The sequence below is a fragment of the Periophthalmus magnuspinnatus genome, chromosome 1, assembly GCF_009829125.3.
Source record: "Periophthalmus magnuspinnatus isolate fPerMag1 chromosome 1, fPerMag1.2.pri, whole genome shotgun sequence".
Classification (NCBI taxonomy): domain Eukaryota; kingdom Metazoa; phylum Chordata; class Actinopteri; order Gobiiformes; family Gobiidae; genus Periophthalmus; species Periophthalmus magnuspinnatus.
Genome location: NC_047126.1, coordinates 24,276,551 through 24,292,513, shown reverse-complemented (window position 1 = coordinate 24,292,513; position 15,963 = coordinate 24,276,551). Strand labels below are relative to the sequence as shown.

The 15,963-nt window shown below is 39.6% G+C and overlaps 1 protein-coding gene across 1 annotated transcript in view; it reads left to right on the top strand.

Moving 5' to 3' along the window:
• grin2ab (glutamate receptor, ionotropic, N-methyl D-aspartate 2A, b) overlaps positions 1-15,963 on the top strand; it is a 252,602-nt gene that overhangs the window by 198,549 nt on the left and 38,090 nt on the right. Inside the window, exons 12-14 of the mRNA XM_055221615.1 lie at positions 7,696-7,821; positions 11,857-12,086; positions 14,160-14,320. Of these exons, the coding sequence (XP_055077590.1) occupies positions 7,696-7,821; positions 11,857-12,086; positions 14,160-14,320 (517 nt within the window). The remainder of the gene's footprint in view (positions 1-7,695; positions 7,822-11,856; positions 12,087-14,159; positions 14,321-15,963) is intronic.

The following is a 15,963-nucleotide window of genomic DNA, read 5'->3' as shown; positions in this document are numbered from 1 at the left end:
CTTCTTCACCTTCTTCTTCTTCACATTCTTCTTCTTCATCATCATCTTCTTCTTTACCTTCTTCTTCATCATCTTCTTCTTCACCTTCTTCTTCTTCACATTCTTCTTCTTCATCATCTTCTTCTTATTTACCTTCTTCATCATCTTCTTCATCATCTTCTTCTTCACCTTCTTCTTCTTCTTCACATTCTTCTTCTTCATCATCTTCTTCTTATTTACCTTCTTCATCATCTTCTTAATCTTCTTCCTCGTCTTCTTCTTCACCTTCTTCTTCTTTACCTTCTTCTTCTTCTTCTTTACCTTCTTCATCACCTTCTTCTTTACCTTCTTTTTCACCTTCTTCATCATCTTCTTCTTTACCTTCTTCTTCTTCTTCATCTTCTTCTTCTTCTACTTCTTCTTCTACTTCTTCTACTACTTCTACTAAGGATCAATGAATCCCAAGAGTGCAGAGTAGTGATCAAAGCAAACGGTGGCTATTTAAAAATAATAAAAATAATATGAACATTCCAGGCTATTTAAGGCAAGGCAATTTTATTTTTCTAGCTCAATTTATACATGACATGTGCTTTACAGAATAAGATATATATTAAAATCACAATACAAACAGGAGCAGGTGGTAAACACTCCATGAGAAAAGTTACATAGTGCCCCTTTTTCAGTGGCCTGAGCTAACCTTAAATGCATGAATTACATTATTTAAGCGATTACCTCCATTAGGTCACATGTAAACAGACTGAGTGCATGTTACCGACTGCAGCGGTGCGTTCATGTGCACCGTCACGCCACTTAGCTAATACTACCGTTCAATACAGCAGCAGGCCTGTATTCATCTTTTTTATTTCATATCATTTGAAATACTTTGCTAATATCTCAGCGCTGGAGGCCAGGTCAGAGTTCTGTGGTGGAATTTGCTGTTTAACTGTCAGATTGCAAATTTGCGGACCTGGTTCATGGTTAATATCTCTGTAATAACTGGACCAGTCCACATGAAACAAACACCGGCACAAAGTTCGCCTTCTTCTTTGTTAGTATAAATACATTTATTGGTTCGGACTGAAAGTGGCTGAATTTTCAGTTGGTCAGGAAATGTTAAAGGCGCATTATAACTTTTCTGCTTGTCTCCATGGAGATGTTATGGCTTTGTCTGTTGCGCATTATGGCATTAACTTGTCTATCTTGACTTTTATGTCTTGAACACCTTGATAAAAACATGCAAATTCTTAATGTGAGCAAGGTCGCTTCTTCACAGATGTTACCTGTACCTTCTTCTGTTGATGGTGATTGTTAAAGGTGTACTATATATTGTTGCTTACTATATAGCTTTGTCTGTAATGTTCCACAGTATGGCATTTAGTTATATCTTGACTTTATTGAGGAGTAGAGGATTTTTATGTTTTGAATACCTTAAAAACATGCATTTTTACTGTGAGCAATGTCGCCTCTTCATAGATATGACCGGTAACAATAGTACAAGAAAGTACTGTATTTAAAAAAAAAAAGTACTCTATAATTTTTGAATTTCTGGTAGCCTAAACACCTTGATTGTGAAGCTACCTCACTACGTTTACATGCACGCCAGCCCTGACCGATATTTCGAGATGCACGTAAACCCATCGAAAGAGGCATTCAACTGCACGGGGTAAGAAACAGCCAGGTGTTTGGACGTGTTCTCACTCGTTTGAGAGCAGCAACGACGATAAAGTACAGTCTCTCCTTCGAGCACATGTTGTGTTGTTTTGATCCGCTATGTTATAGTGAAAGTGAAACTTACCTAAGCTTCAATGTATAGCTGCGGAGAGCAAATAACCTGTGCGTAGCGAGTTTCGTAGCATGTCTGAAAATCAAATTCTCATAGTAAATGAGTTGTTGCTTATGTATTTCTGCTAACAATGTGGTTATAGATATGACAGTTGTTTTTATTAGTAATGATAGCTACAAAGTTTGAGTGCTATTGCTAACATACTAGAGGTACCTGAACGCCTCGTAGCCGCCATCCGCACGTATTCAGTTCTTTGACCTGCTGTAAACTGGGACAAGTGTGATCTGACAGGTTTTGGAGCAAACACTCTTTAAATTTGGTTGTTTAGCACATGTGCATGTAAACATAGTGAAAATTTGAATACAAGTAAATAGCCCGATAACATGTAAACGAGAACAGATTGTGTACTACATCATTCTAGCACATCCCCAGGTTAGCTTTTCCACTGTCCCCCATGCAAGCTCGCTACTGGGGCATGACGAAAGGAGGGGCTTCCTTGTTGGCAAAATCCCCTGCATAAAATGGAATCCTATATTCAAGGACTGCGCACTTGCTTGGCCAAATTTGTCTTGTTCTTCCTGGCCTTCTCCACCACCCCGAGCGTATGAATATTTGTGTGAAAAAGCAGGGGAAGTAGAGCATGGCGTAGCTTTTTGGAATGCTCAGACAAAGCTTTGCTCCTCTGGTTCTAGTCTTGTGTAGTTGTGTATTCAGCTAAAATGACTTTTTTCATGTTTCTGTGTTCACTTTCATAACCGTACATGGACGTGTGTTTGGTTTAATCCAGGCATTTATTTGTACTCTATAGCCTTGTTGCAATAGTTACTGTCAGTTTATGTAATACTATCAATCCAATCAGCTCCATGGAGATCTTTATGCTTTGCTTGGAATTTTCCACAATATTCAAAGGTTTTAGGTTTTAGATTAGACGTTTTAGGTTTTAGATTAGATATAAAGACCCCTGGATGTTGGCTTGTCAGGTTACAGGTTAGATCTGTGGAAAGGGGACCCCACTCACAGCAAGAATGCAGGTTTTCAAGGTATTTATTTTAGTGTTGTACTGTGTTGCCCACTGCTCCTGACAGCGTTGAAGGATGGGTCAAATGCAAGGTTTAGTGGCCATTAGATTGATAGATAGAGCTTTATTGTCTGCAAGGGGAAATTATTTTTTTCTCAGACACTGTCAAAAGAAACCACATGGATATGAACAATAAAACAAAAGGACACAAGACAACACACACACACACGTGCTGACGAGGATCCAGATTACAGACTGTTGAGAGCAGCTATGGTAGAAAGGACAAAGCTTTTACTGAAGTGTGCCTGCTTCACCTCAGAGTCCTGTATGAAGTGTCTGTGGAGAGGCTGGTCTGAGTCCACGCTTGTTATGGCTTTGTTGTTGACACTGGAGAAGTCCGTGATGGGAAAACTGATCATTTGAATGCTGTGTGTAAATTAACGGCTTGAAGTAATATATCTTAAAGGTAATGTATTGCGAAAAAAAGTACTCTAGTGAGCTTTAGGCATGTTAGAATATTGTTACCCAGCAAAAACAAACCCGGGGATGTGTTTTGTTTCATTCACACATCTCTGAAATTGAAAATCCTCTGTTCCACCTTGTGATGTCATGAAGCAGTAGTTTTAGCACTTCCTGTATTGCCACATGACATCACAAGGTGGAGTGTTTTCTGTTTGAAATTAACCTAAATATGCAGGGTTTGTGTGTTAAATGTGTGTGAATGAAACAAAACACAACTGCAGGTATGTTTTTGATGAGGAAACAACAACTATATATATATAAAAAAAAACAATTATAACATAGATCAGAAAATAGTGTCATGTGTGCCCTTTCATTTTAGTTCGCGCAAGAGTTTTAAATATAATTCTGTCGTCAGTGTCAGAAATAAGTTGTGGCCAGGTCTTGTGCAGTCGAGTTGACCTTTCCACCTCTCTTCTTTCTGAATCGGCAGACACTATAATCCACGTGTGAGGTGTCAGCTGAGACCGGAGGGACCGTGCTGCTCCCATGCTAACATATCGCTACTTTGTGTGTTAGAGTTTGTGTTAGAGCGTGTGATAGTGTTTGTGTGTGTGTGAGTTAGCATGTGTGTTAGCTGCTAGCTGAGCCGGCATAGGCTCAGTGAGGCTCCAGTCTCTCTCACAGTGGGATTAGAGGCGCACAGTGTCTCAGGATCAACTACAGCTGTAGCAGAGGTGTACACATGCACGGGACTGGTGTTGGTAAGACAGTAGATAAACTTTGAATTCAGCAATTGCATTCTATTAAAGTAGATTCAAACTGACTCATGTGAGCTTTTAGCCATGTTATAATGTTGTTACCTCCTCAAAAACATACCTGGAGTTCTGTCTTGTTTCACCCTGACCTGTATTATTATTAAACTTTCTGCATCCCCAAACTCAAAATGCTCTTTATTGCGCAGTAGTTTTATCAGTGAGATGCACGCTAATTGTGTTGTGATGGCGCTGTGAAGGGGGAGTGACTTAGCATGGAGAGCAAAAAGAAGGGAGAATCAAAGCGCCAAAAACCAAACTTATAAAATATGTTAATGAGTTGTTTTCGGGGAATATAGAATTTTCAACAACAAAAGTGTTAGCAGTTAATATCCCATAGAAGTAAAACACCCCCCTCTTTAAACACAGCCCCATGTGCGTTTGTGATGAGGATACAACATTATAACATAGCTCAAAAAATAATACAATATGGGCCCTTTAAAAAATCTGATTAACAAAGTTTGTCCACTTCACTCATCTGTTTTAGTCTCTTACGGAAATCTTTTGCTACATCACTCTCTCCAGTCAAGTACTTTCAATATTCTCTCAGTGACATTGAGATGAACTGCCCCCTCTGCTCTCCAGTCCGCGGGGTTATTATTTTGTCAATCGTCTCATTCTATTTGCTCATGTCCTCTGGCTCGTTTGGCCCTGTAATTACGGTACTCGTCTTTGGTTCTACCGTGAGTCCAACTGCGATTCCATATCTGTCATAATCTGTCTGTCCCCACATCAGCTCTATTCGCTCCCCACTCGGCAGCCGTCCCCACCAGACCACTGCTACACGCGCACACACACACGCTCGCACACGCAGGCGCTCCTCTGCAGATCTCATCCAAGGGAATAATGAGAAATATGGAAATGCGATTCTCCAGCTAAATCCACTCTGTCTGTCTGTCTGTCTGTCAAGGGTGCCTGATTTGACACTGTTGGAATTCTGGACCAGTTCAACAAATCAAACAGATGATTACCTAGATGTTAAGTGAAAGTGCATATGACATGAATGCATAAGTGTTCATATTTACTTAAACTTGTATATTTATTGAGTAATCTCGCAATCTCTCCCAGGCGCTATTTGAACCGTCCTCAGGGTTAGAGCTCCGCAGCACAAATATACACTGAAGTTCCAGTAAGTTTCAGTTTCACTTTAACGTGTGCTTGGTGGAGAGGTTAAAGTTTAAAGCTGACGTCCAAATACAATGGTCCCTCGCTATATCGCGGTTCACTTTTCGCGATTTCACGTTCAGGCATATTTACATAAATGTTGGATCGCAGTGTGACTCTGAAGTGCTTTATGTTTACAAGTTTTCTCACCGACAAAACCCACAAAGTCGATGAAACGTTCTGCACCGACAAATATCAGAAATGCTTTGGACTTAAAAGTGTTTCTGTGCACGGAGAGACTGAAGCAGAGACACGTGAACAACACATTTAAAGTGATCCTCGACGAAGAGGGATATAATATACAAAGGTTTGAACTTTGAGAGTGTTTGAACAAGAGAGAAATGTGAGAAAATGTTAATGCCTGTGTGAGAAAAGTGTATAAAGTGTGTGGTGAGGGGTTTTACAGCTGCAAAACATATATAATAATTGTAAAAAATAAAGCTGACTACTTTGTGGATTTCGCCTACAGCGGGTTATTTTTATAACATAACTGCTGAGATAAATGAGGGACCACTGTATTCTCCTGGCTGTTTTTTTTTTTTTTTACCCCTGCAGTTGAATGCCTCTCCTAGTCTGCACGTAATATAAATCCGACTGTGTGATTACATGCAGTGAGTATACATATGTCTTTGGCATCTTTGAGGTTCAATTCATGACTCCTCAATCGTATTTCCTTGGTTTACAGGCATCTTGAAAAATCTGTTCTAATTGGGCTAGGCCAGTTATCCGGTTTTCCTAGCTTACATTTGAACATAGTGACTGATAAACCCGCCTGTCAATCAGCCCATTAGAACTTGGAGATAAGACCCAGATCCACGTCTTTGTATAGAACAGTGTGCAGTCTTTGCTGTCCACACTAATTGAAAGGCAAATCAATTCAAAGAAAAACTTGTGGAAAAATACCTACCATAGCCTTAATGACCCAAATTGATCACAAATATTCAAAAGTTTGTAGCTTACCTTCTATCCATTCACTACAAGTAGAATAAATCCTTTTAGTTTTTTAACACAGCTGTCTGCCGTCCAGAAACTACTTCATTGGGGAAAACAAAAGTAGTCTGGACCTTATAGACCCTCTCAAACCCACTTTTCAAACTTCCTCTCCTGTTTTACAAGCGAGCCAGGCTTGTTATGCCAGGTTATTGAGCCGGGTGCGAGCTGTCAGTCAAACAGGGCATGAGAAGAAAGCTCAGAGCACCGTGCTGATAACAAAGAGGTCCAACTGCCTCCAAAACTCCAAAAGACGCAGCAGTGAAGCAGCTCTGTGGGCTAAACACAAGCTCCCAATGCGACCTGCACATGCTTTTATTAAAGATGAGGTCTGAGAGAAGACAACTTTGTGTGAAGTAGGGCTGCAGGATTAATCGCAATCTAATCACAATTTGAATCAACATAATTACTAAAACGATACTAAAAAAAAGTCACATTCCTAGAATAGAAATGAACCTTTCCTGAATAGATTTAGAATGATCTTGAGCTGTATCAGAACAAGTATAAGACACATAGACTAGTATACACCCATGAACCTACTGGACACTGAGGGTTTACACAGATAGAAGGCCACATGGTAATATGAAAGAAAGTACTACTATTTAAGGTTGAAAATCACATTCTATTGTCTAAAGAAATTGTGTTTTTTTATTATCATCATGGTATTGGTACTGAGTCTATTCCGTAGTATCAAAATCAGGTTTGAAATTTTAGTATCATGACAACACAGCTACAAACAACAAAATATCTGTCTTATTCTGCATAAAAACTGGTAACCCTGCAGTTAAGATCTGCACAAACATGTTCTGAAATACATGTGATTCTTGTGTTTTATTAGTTCAAAGGCCTATTCCACTGTTTTTATCCAATTCTCCTGAACATGAAATTTGCACTTTGATCAGAATTCTATTATAAACACAGAAGTCACAAATCTAATCGCAATGCGTGTCTGAAAAAATGCTTACAAATGCTTAATGTTTGGTGGTTGCCTTATGTATCTGACTCCTGCATGAGCTCTACAAGTCATTATAAAGTCTGATTTTGAAGGAACATTCAGATTTTTTATTATTATTATTATTTTTTTATCCTGACGTTTCAGATAACCGAAGAGCTAGACTTTTTGCTGCCCTGAGGGAAGGGCAACTAGATTAGTATTGACCTAGAGGTGGAGTTTAACCTAAAACTTATCTTGGACATGTTCACTGGCCCTAGACTTGTTTTGGGTATTTCTGTTCTGTTTATTACCAGCCTCTGCCTCACTGCTGTTAAATATCTGATTAGCAAAAAGTAGTCTAGCAAGTAAACAAGGTCAAGGCAAGTTTCAGGGTAAACTGTTCTCATGGGGCAGGACTAATCCAGGTCTTTTTTACCAGTCTGTACTTGGCTGTGGTCTCCTGGGGGAGTAGCACCAACAAAAGGGACACGGACAAAGTGATTTGTAGCCGATGATTCCTTGGTACTAACCCTCTCCCTGTGTCTTTCCTCAGAGCCGTTCAGCGCCTCCGTGTGGGTCATGATGTTTGTTATGCTGCTCATCGTCACCGCCATCGCCGTCTTCCTCTTTGAGTTCATCAGTCCTCTGGGCTTCAACCGCAACCTGGCCCAAGGCAAAGGTACTGGCCCTATCTGCACACTGCAATCTTAGTAATGTTAGCAGCATTAGCACCGTTAGCTCGGTTTGTAAAGCAGCATTCAGGGGCAGTGTTAGGATGGAGGTCACATACGAGCACCTGGAGCTAACCTGCTGGCTAACTCATCTGCCGTTAGCGGGAAATTACAAATGATAAACTAGCATAAACTACTTCAGGTCCACATGGATAAGCTGATCTACAGGCACGGTAGAAATTGTATTTTTTTCTCAAATATATTTACTCATTTGGAAATAAAACAAAACAATACAATAGAAATCAAGTCACCAGTGTAATGAAATTAGTATCTAGCTGACTAACAACAATGATCTTTTTACTAAAAGCCTGCAGTTAAAAATGTGTACAATGGCACTAGCGTGGTGGTTTCAGTCAAACAAAGGGTGCTTTCAAAGAAGTGACACGTGTTGAGTGGCTAAAAACTACAGTAAAGTGATGTGTATTGTACTGTTTTAACACAACGGAGAACTACACAGAGCTCCTGTTAAATGAGCAAAGTTAGGCTTCTTCTACAAACCACTCTGCCAACACAGCCGGGTGCTATTCGAGTAAAAGATGAGCCTTATTTGGTGTAAAATCGTCCAATGAAAAAAAAATTTCAGTGTCTCCCTGAAGTCCCCAGACTCCTCTATAGGACTCCAGGGAGGACTTCCAAAGAGGACGACATGATGGTGGTTGGTTTGAGAGAAGAGGATGTAGAGACGGTCGGATAAGACAATTGCAAACCTTGACATTCCCAGTTTGTTAAATAGGAGAGCTTTGGAATACTCTGATAGTAGAGTAACTATGGGATACTACTTAATACCATTGTACTCCATGTATCACCTTCTATGTTGTTTTTTCGCATTAATCATTTATATAAACCAAATTGACATTATTTTTGTATTTTGTCATCTTTACCCTCACACAAAGCCGATCCAATTGCTTCTATAGATTTTCCACACAAAACAAGTATATTTTTGTAATAACCCCGGGCCTAGGCACATCTTGACAGCGTCTCCACTTATGCGCCTCTGTATTAGAATGCCTTTGTTGTCCTCATGAGCGGTATAACTTAATTTGTCCCTTATTGCTTCCCCTACATGCTGATATTTGCAGCTTGCTCCTCCAAAAAAGGCACTCGGCCCCGGATATGCACGTCAGCACTTTGAGCACAAAAGTTTAATCTGTCCCCGAGTTTGTGCATTAAGAGAAGTGTGGTCCCCGAGTGGACAGTGGACAGGGCAGTTTTGGAGGCGTAATTGGGGTTTTAAATGGTAAAACTTTGCAGAGGTGAAATCCTGAAATAGTTATATACAAAGTGGGGAAAGATTAGCATATCGGTTTGCTTATGGGGCAGAAGTGTTAACTGGAAGTAAAAGGTGAAATGTTTTTGTAGTGATTGGTTTGTTTGTTGGGATAGTATCTGTGTTGTGAAGACGGTTGAAAGAAAAAGTTGAAAATTACAGGAAGTGGTACAAAATTCTAAAACATATTAATGACACATAGAGGGAGACATATAATTCCAGTCAAATTGCTTTAAAGCTACAAAAAGTTTATTATTATTATTTTTTTCTTTACTAGTGGCAGATATAATGTCATAGTTTAATACCAAATACCTTAAAAAAAACATAAATAAATGCAAAATAATAATAATAATAATAATAATAATAATAATAATAATAATAATAATAATAAATATTAATCTGTAACAAAATGAAGAAGTTGTCTGTTTTTTACTTGTCACATAATAGCGAATATGTAAATAAGTTAAGCTTTGGCCCTGCAGTACTTTGGAAACTTGGAGTTACTTGAAAGCATCTAAATCTAGCCGTGGTTATTATTTTGTCAGGGGTGTTATGGGTTGGCTCAGATGTCATTTTAAATTGACAGGAGTAGAAGCAGTAATAGGATGTGTAACCCAGGTCTCCAGCCATATTTTTTCTTGGCTCCAAAGAGCAGATCATCCCTGTAGAACACTAAATTGACATAAAAATTATGTAAACATGGATGTATGCACTAATTATCGTGTTTGTACTGCAAATTAGCATGTTGTTAGTTAATTCTGTTGACAAAAATTAATTTCAGTTTTTTAGATAAAGTTGATAATGTCAATTTGAATGTCCTTAAATACACAATGTAACTTTCTCTGGTGGGGGCGGTTCTACATTTATAGATGTGAAATTCTCTATCTGTGCGTGTTGCTACAACTCGATCTCTTGGCTAGGAGTTACGTCAAATCGAACGCTCCTTCACATACAAATGAATGGTTATGCCAATCCTCATATTATAGAACATAAAATGTTTATTTCAAGATATTTATGTCATTTATCCAGTAACATGTGAAAGAGGAGGTTTAATGGTCACTAGATGTTTACCTAACGCACACAATCTCAGAAATTTCAAATTGCTAATGCTAATTATGATCTAAAATAAAACACCAAAGGTTTACACACTCAACAATGGCTTAAAACAGCTGAAACCCTTATATGTCATAATTTGTGACTAATGCTGATGGTTATAGAAAAAAAAAAAAAAAATACAGGGGGCTGGCTCCAGTGGTAGACTCTGAGTTGCTAAGTGAACAATAACATTATCTTCAAATGCAGCGACTACTAATTATTTGTCTATGGTTCTAACTGCTTGTCTCCATGAAGATATTACTCTAGATGTTACTCTAACAATAATCTGTGAACAATTTCAATCTGGTCCTCTACACAGCACAGAAACAGCCCTAAAAACTGTCAGTGACTTCATCTTAGCTGCAGACTCTGGACTCATGACTATCCTCATTCCTCTTGACCTTACATCTGCATTTGACACCATTTCACATTCTATTCTTCTTCACTGTCTGGCTTCCATTGGTATCATTAACACTGCTTTCTCTTAGTTTCAGTACTCCATCTCTGACCATACTCAGTTTGTTCAAATAAAAAAAAAAAAAACTCACTCCACCTCTGCTTCTACTGGTGTCCCCCAGGGCTCTGTCCTCAGTCCCTTCCTCTTCATTATCTGTTTAGTCCCTCTTGGATAAATCTTTTTTATCTCTACCTCAATGATTGCCTCATCCCTACCTGAATGACTGATTGCCTCCTGAACATCAAAACATGGTTATCCCATAACTTCCTCAAATTAAATGGTAATAAAACAGACATTATCCTCATTGGTACCAAAACCACACTCTCTAAAATCAAATCTCATTGATGGCTGCTCCATCTTTCCTTCCCCTCAGGTTAAGAGTCTGGTGTCATCCTTGACAGCACAGTCTCCTTTTTTGCTCTCATCTCTGATATCACCAGATCTGCTTATTTTCATCTTTATAACATTCACCATCTTCGACACTCACTCACCCCCCACAGCACAGCTTTACTTATCCATGCTCAAGTCACTTCTCGCTTAGATTACTGTAACTCTCTCCAGTTTGGTCTACCTCATAAAACCCTCCATAAACTACAGCTGGTCCAAAACTCTTCCGCCTGCATGCTCACCAGAACCCCACCTCAATGTCTTCACTGTTGTTATTACTTTATGTGATAGTGCCTAAAAGAGGTGTCACCGGCAGCAGACAAATTTAGATGTAATTACATAACCGTCACCTAGGAACCATAATGTTAACTTACACAACAGTTATGATTAGATTCATAAAAAATAACGAACAATATACAGTTTTGTTAACCGTCAGAAAAATGCCTTCTTTGTGTACATTTTTTGATGGAATTATCAGTGCTGATGGTATTCTGTTTCAGAAGTCACCACTACTTCCTGTATTTTTACCACCATGATAAATGGGCAAGGCAAATTTATTCGTATGGTACAATTCATACAGAAATTCAAAGTGCTTTACAAAATAAGAAAGACATTAAAACCACAATACAACTAATCAAAACATAAATAATCACAAGAGAAGAGTGCATAAATATTTCCTACAGATAATATTCCACCAAACCAAGTCATAATTTGAAAAGCCTATTATATGCACTATAACCTCCATGTAACATACAACTTTTGTGTCTTGTTCCTCAGACCCTCATGGCCCCTCCTTCACCATCGGGAAGGCAGTGTGGCTGCTCTGGGGCCTGGTCTTCAATAACTCTGTCCCCGTGCAGAACCCAAAAGGCACCACTAGTAAGTTCATCGTCTCTGTGTGGGCCTTCTTTGCTGTCATCTTCCTGGCCTCCTACACTGCCAACCTGGCTGCCTTCATGATCCAGGAGGAGTTTGTGGACCAGGTGACTGGCCTGTCCGATAAGAAGGTAAGTTCACTAAATAATGCTCGTTACAGTATAAAGTGCAAGCTATAGGGCTTAGATAGCATGCGGTGCAACTAAGGTGAATAATTTCGACTCATTCAAAGTAATGAGAGGAGCTCAGAGCTTCCTCAGAGCACTGCAGAGAGGCTGCAGAGGTGCTCCACATTCATTCCATAGGACGTCTATGTTCACCAGAGGCCACCGCACTTCACTTTTTCCTCTAAAAAGGTTAGCTATCACTTGGACACGTCACACTGCAACAAAACTGCTCCAACGCTGCAGTTGCTCTGAGTGCAGTCTGAGTGAAGCCGCAGTTGTTGTGTTCCATATCTAATGTTATGTTAAATTGACTTTTGAGGTATTGACTTTGAAGATCAAAAAGTACAGATCCAGGCAACGGAGGAGAGGTGATTTGAGAGAGGGGTCAAAGACGCGTTATTTATAAGAAGAGACAATCTATCTGAAGAGAAATTGGGGTCTAAAGTACAACCTTTCACTCAGACTAATATAAAAACAAAGAAAACAATAGGGATAGTCACAGTTTGCTAATAGGAGCTAGATTACTCTTAGGGTCATGTACGATCATGCAAAATAAGAATCAGATGACACCTTAGGGCAGTTCAGCCAATAACCATGGTGCTATTCGAACATTTCAACATTCTTCATTCCCTAAATTATCAGTCAAAGACCCCAAATCCAAGCCTTCTCTGAAAAGTCACAAATGGCACAATCCTGATGCCATTTCTTTCTCCTATTCTCTTCTCTTATTAAATTCAGATGAGACAGTTGTCCAGTTTTTGGGTGGAATTGAGCTAATGATGGTCACCTTGTAATCTGTGCACTGGCTCTCCCCACTCACACTCAGTTCTGCGGGTACCATACTGGCACCATTGTAATAAATACTAGCCCCGAGGCCAGACAGGGGTCCCGCAGGCCTGAAACGCCCCCACTCTCCCCATCTACCCTCCCCCGGATCTTTGATGAAGAGTTTGCCCGTGACGTATCGTATTGGGGGAACGGCGGGAGAGGGGATGAGGGTAGGCGTCGGGGTAGGCGGTGGGATTGGCGGCGGGGTTGGTGGTGTCAGCAGAAGCGCAGCCAGCGGTGCTACGGTAGAGCGGACATAGACTGATGATGACTGATGAGTCCCTCCTCTCTCCACTGAAACCTCTTTACACACACATAACATTAGTGGCTCTGGTCTCTGCTCTCCAAACCTGTCCTGTCAGTTTGCACCTGCATAGTAACTGGGCAGATTATTTACTTTTTTTATTAAATAGTTTTACTCAAAGGCACACTACAACTTACAATATAGGTTTATTAATGCTTAAAAATACCTTGCAATCTTACTTAAAAAACCTTACGGATGGTAGAAAAGGTGCACAATGCAATGATTCTAGTGAAGGGTTGGTGTTTCTACTGAGATATTATTCTTTTGTTGAAATGTTCCATAGTGTGGCATTAAATCTATTTGAATAGGGAAACGCAGGTGTTCGTAATCAGAAACACTTGGCTGTACTTGAAATTGCACTGGTCACTGAAGGCAGACCAGAAAACAATGGAAATGTACCTTTTTTGCACTAATATTGCTAAAAAAAAAAAAAGGACTAGGAACAGTACATGATGTTATTGAAACACAAGAGTTTAGTAGCCAAAAAGTTGATTTGGACGGAACAGATTATATTATTCAAAATGGACTTTTCAGAGTTTTTTTTTAATCTTGTTGTAATTGTTTCCCCTTCTCGTTTCCCCTCTCAAGTTGTATTTGAAGTGATTCGTGCATGTTTGAATCTTTAATCTCTTATTTTCAAGATGCCGTACTGCAGATCAACCTGAACCAATATACCCACTGCTCTGTCTATACTAACTATATTCTCCAATTTTATTTTCTTAATCAGTGATACACGTAGGATTCTGCAGCGTCACATAGTCATTTTGGTACAAATGAATAAAAAATGCAGCTATCCATCGGAGGTCCCCACACAATGTCTTAATGAATATTTGTATAATGTATGTAATCTGAACTCCTCCACTGCTTTTTATTTTTTGTTACTTCCTGTCTCTCTTTCTCAACAGTTCCAGTCCCCGTACTCCTACTCTCCTCCGTTCCGCTTCGGCACGGTCCCCAACGGCAGCACGGAACGCAACATTCGCAAGAACTATCCCGACATGCACCAGTACATGACCAAGTACCATCAGAAGGGGGTGCAAGATGCGCTGGTGCAGCTCAAGACCAAGTGAGTAAAAACAATCATACACTGAGGTATTATTAAAGGTTCTATGGCACACAAATGCATTCTTGTGAGCTTTAAACCATGTTATAATGTTTTGTTTCATTCACACATGTTTGAGAAACCCTGTATTATTAGTCTGTCTGCATCTTCAAAGCTCAAAATACTCTGTCCACCTTGTGATGTCACGTAGTGGTAGTTTTTAAATTAACAGATTGGTAATTCCAGGGCTGCAATTATCCAAATATTCTAGTGAACCATATGGCATCACAAGGTGGAGCAGAGTGTTTTCTAAATATGATGTGTGATTGAAACGTGTGAATGAAACAAAACTCTGGGTATGTTTTTGATGAAGAAACATTATAGCACAGAGCAGAAACTAGCACAAGATCGTCATTATGGTAACCTACAGTAACCAACAGCAGTTCCAGTAGCCATGTTGTGAGTGTAAAATTCTACTCATGCAAACTAATACTGTGCTTGGGCGAGACACATTTTGCTCAAATACGTGGGAACACATCAAGCCCTTTAAAGAATTAGGAATATTACAATTATGCTCTTCCTCAACTCACAAGATGTCCACCTCATTTACCACAGCAACAGCACCCACAATGTCTCTAGGTTATATTAATACCTCATTGCAGCCCATCTCAGTGACGCTAATATGTGTGTGCCTGGGACTAAAGCAAACAAGAGCCTACTATGGTGGCCCCCTGGGGACAAGTGAGTGGTGAAAACGCTGCACTGCTGAGGAGCTGCCAAAACATAGAGGAGATAATTGGTTTTGTTGCCATCTCCTGCTAAGCTGACTGTGAGTTAGCTAGCACTGGGCTAAACTCACATCAATACAGATATAGGGGCAGGAATATAAGGAATCTGCTGACCAATAGTATAGAAAAGTTGATCATTTTGTAACATTAATAATTCTTAAAGTTTGTTTACCCTGAATAGATGGAGCAAGTTTGACATTACATTGCAATGGAACATTTTAAAAGTGCGCTATGTAACTTTCCACCACATTGTTGGCTTTGTGGATACGTTAATAAGTTGCCGAGAATGTACCTCAGTATGGCATTAAACTACAATTCCGTTACATGTGAAAATACATTTAAAAACATAAATTCTTTCTGCGAGTGGGGTTGCTTTTATAGATCTGACCTGTAACTTTACCTAGTGGCATCACCATCTTGTCTCCATGGAGATGCATTTAAAGATACATTTTCAGCTTTCTATCATGTTGTTCCCTAATCAAAAACATGTCTGAAGAGGTTTTAGATGTCATCCATGCATGTTTCAGTATTTCAGCGATCTGTCCCAGACCCTGTGCAATGCTCCACCTACAAACTTACGTCATCCACGCTCCCATAAGACAATTCTCCATAAATATACAAAAGCATGACACAAAACTGTACACAGCAACTTGACAAACCTGATGCGTAGTCCTAAACACAGCTAACCAAAGTCGATACACAGCTGAGCCATAACAGACACTGACAAAGCATTACCCCAGAAAATGAAACAGATTATCAGTCTAGTTGTGTTGATATTAAAATGCAGCAGGCAGCACTAGCGTCATGGTAGCGTGTAGCGAGCAGCTCCCGTTAGCATTCTTGAATATTTATACAAACTTGCTGCTGGATTAATTTATT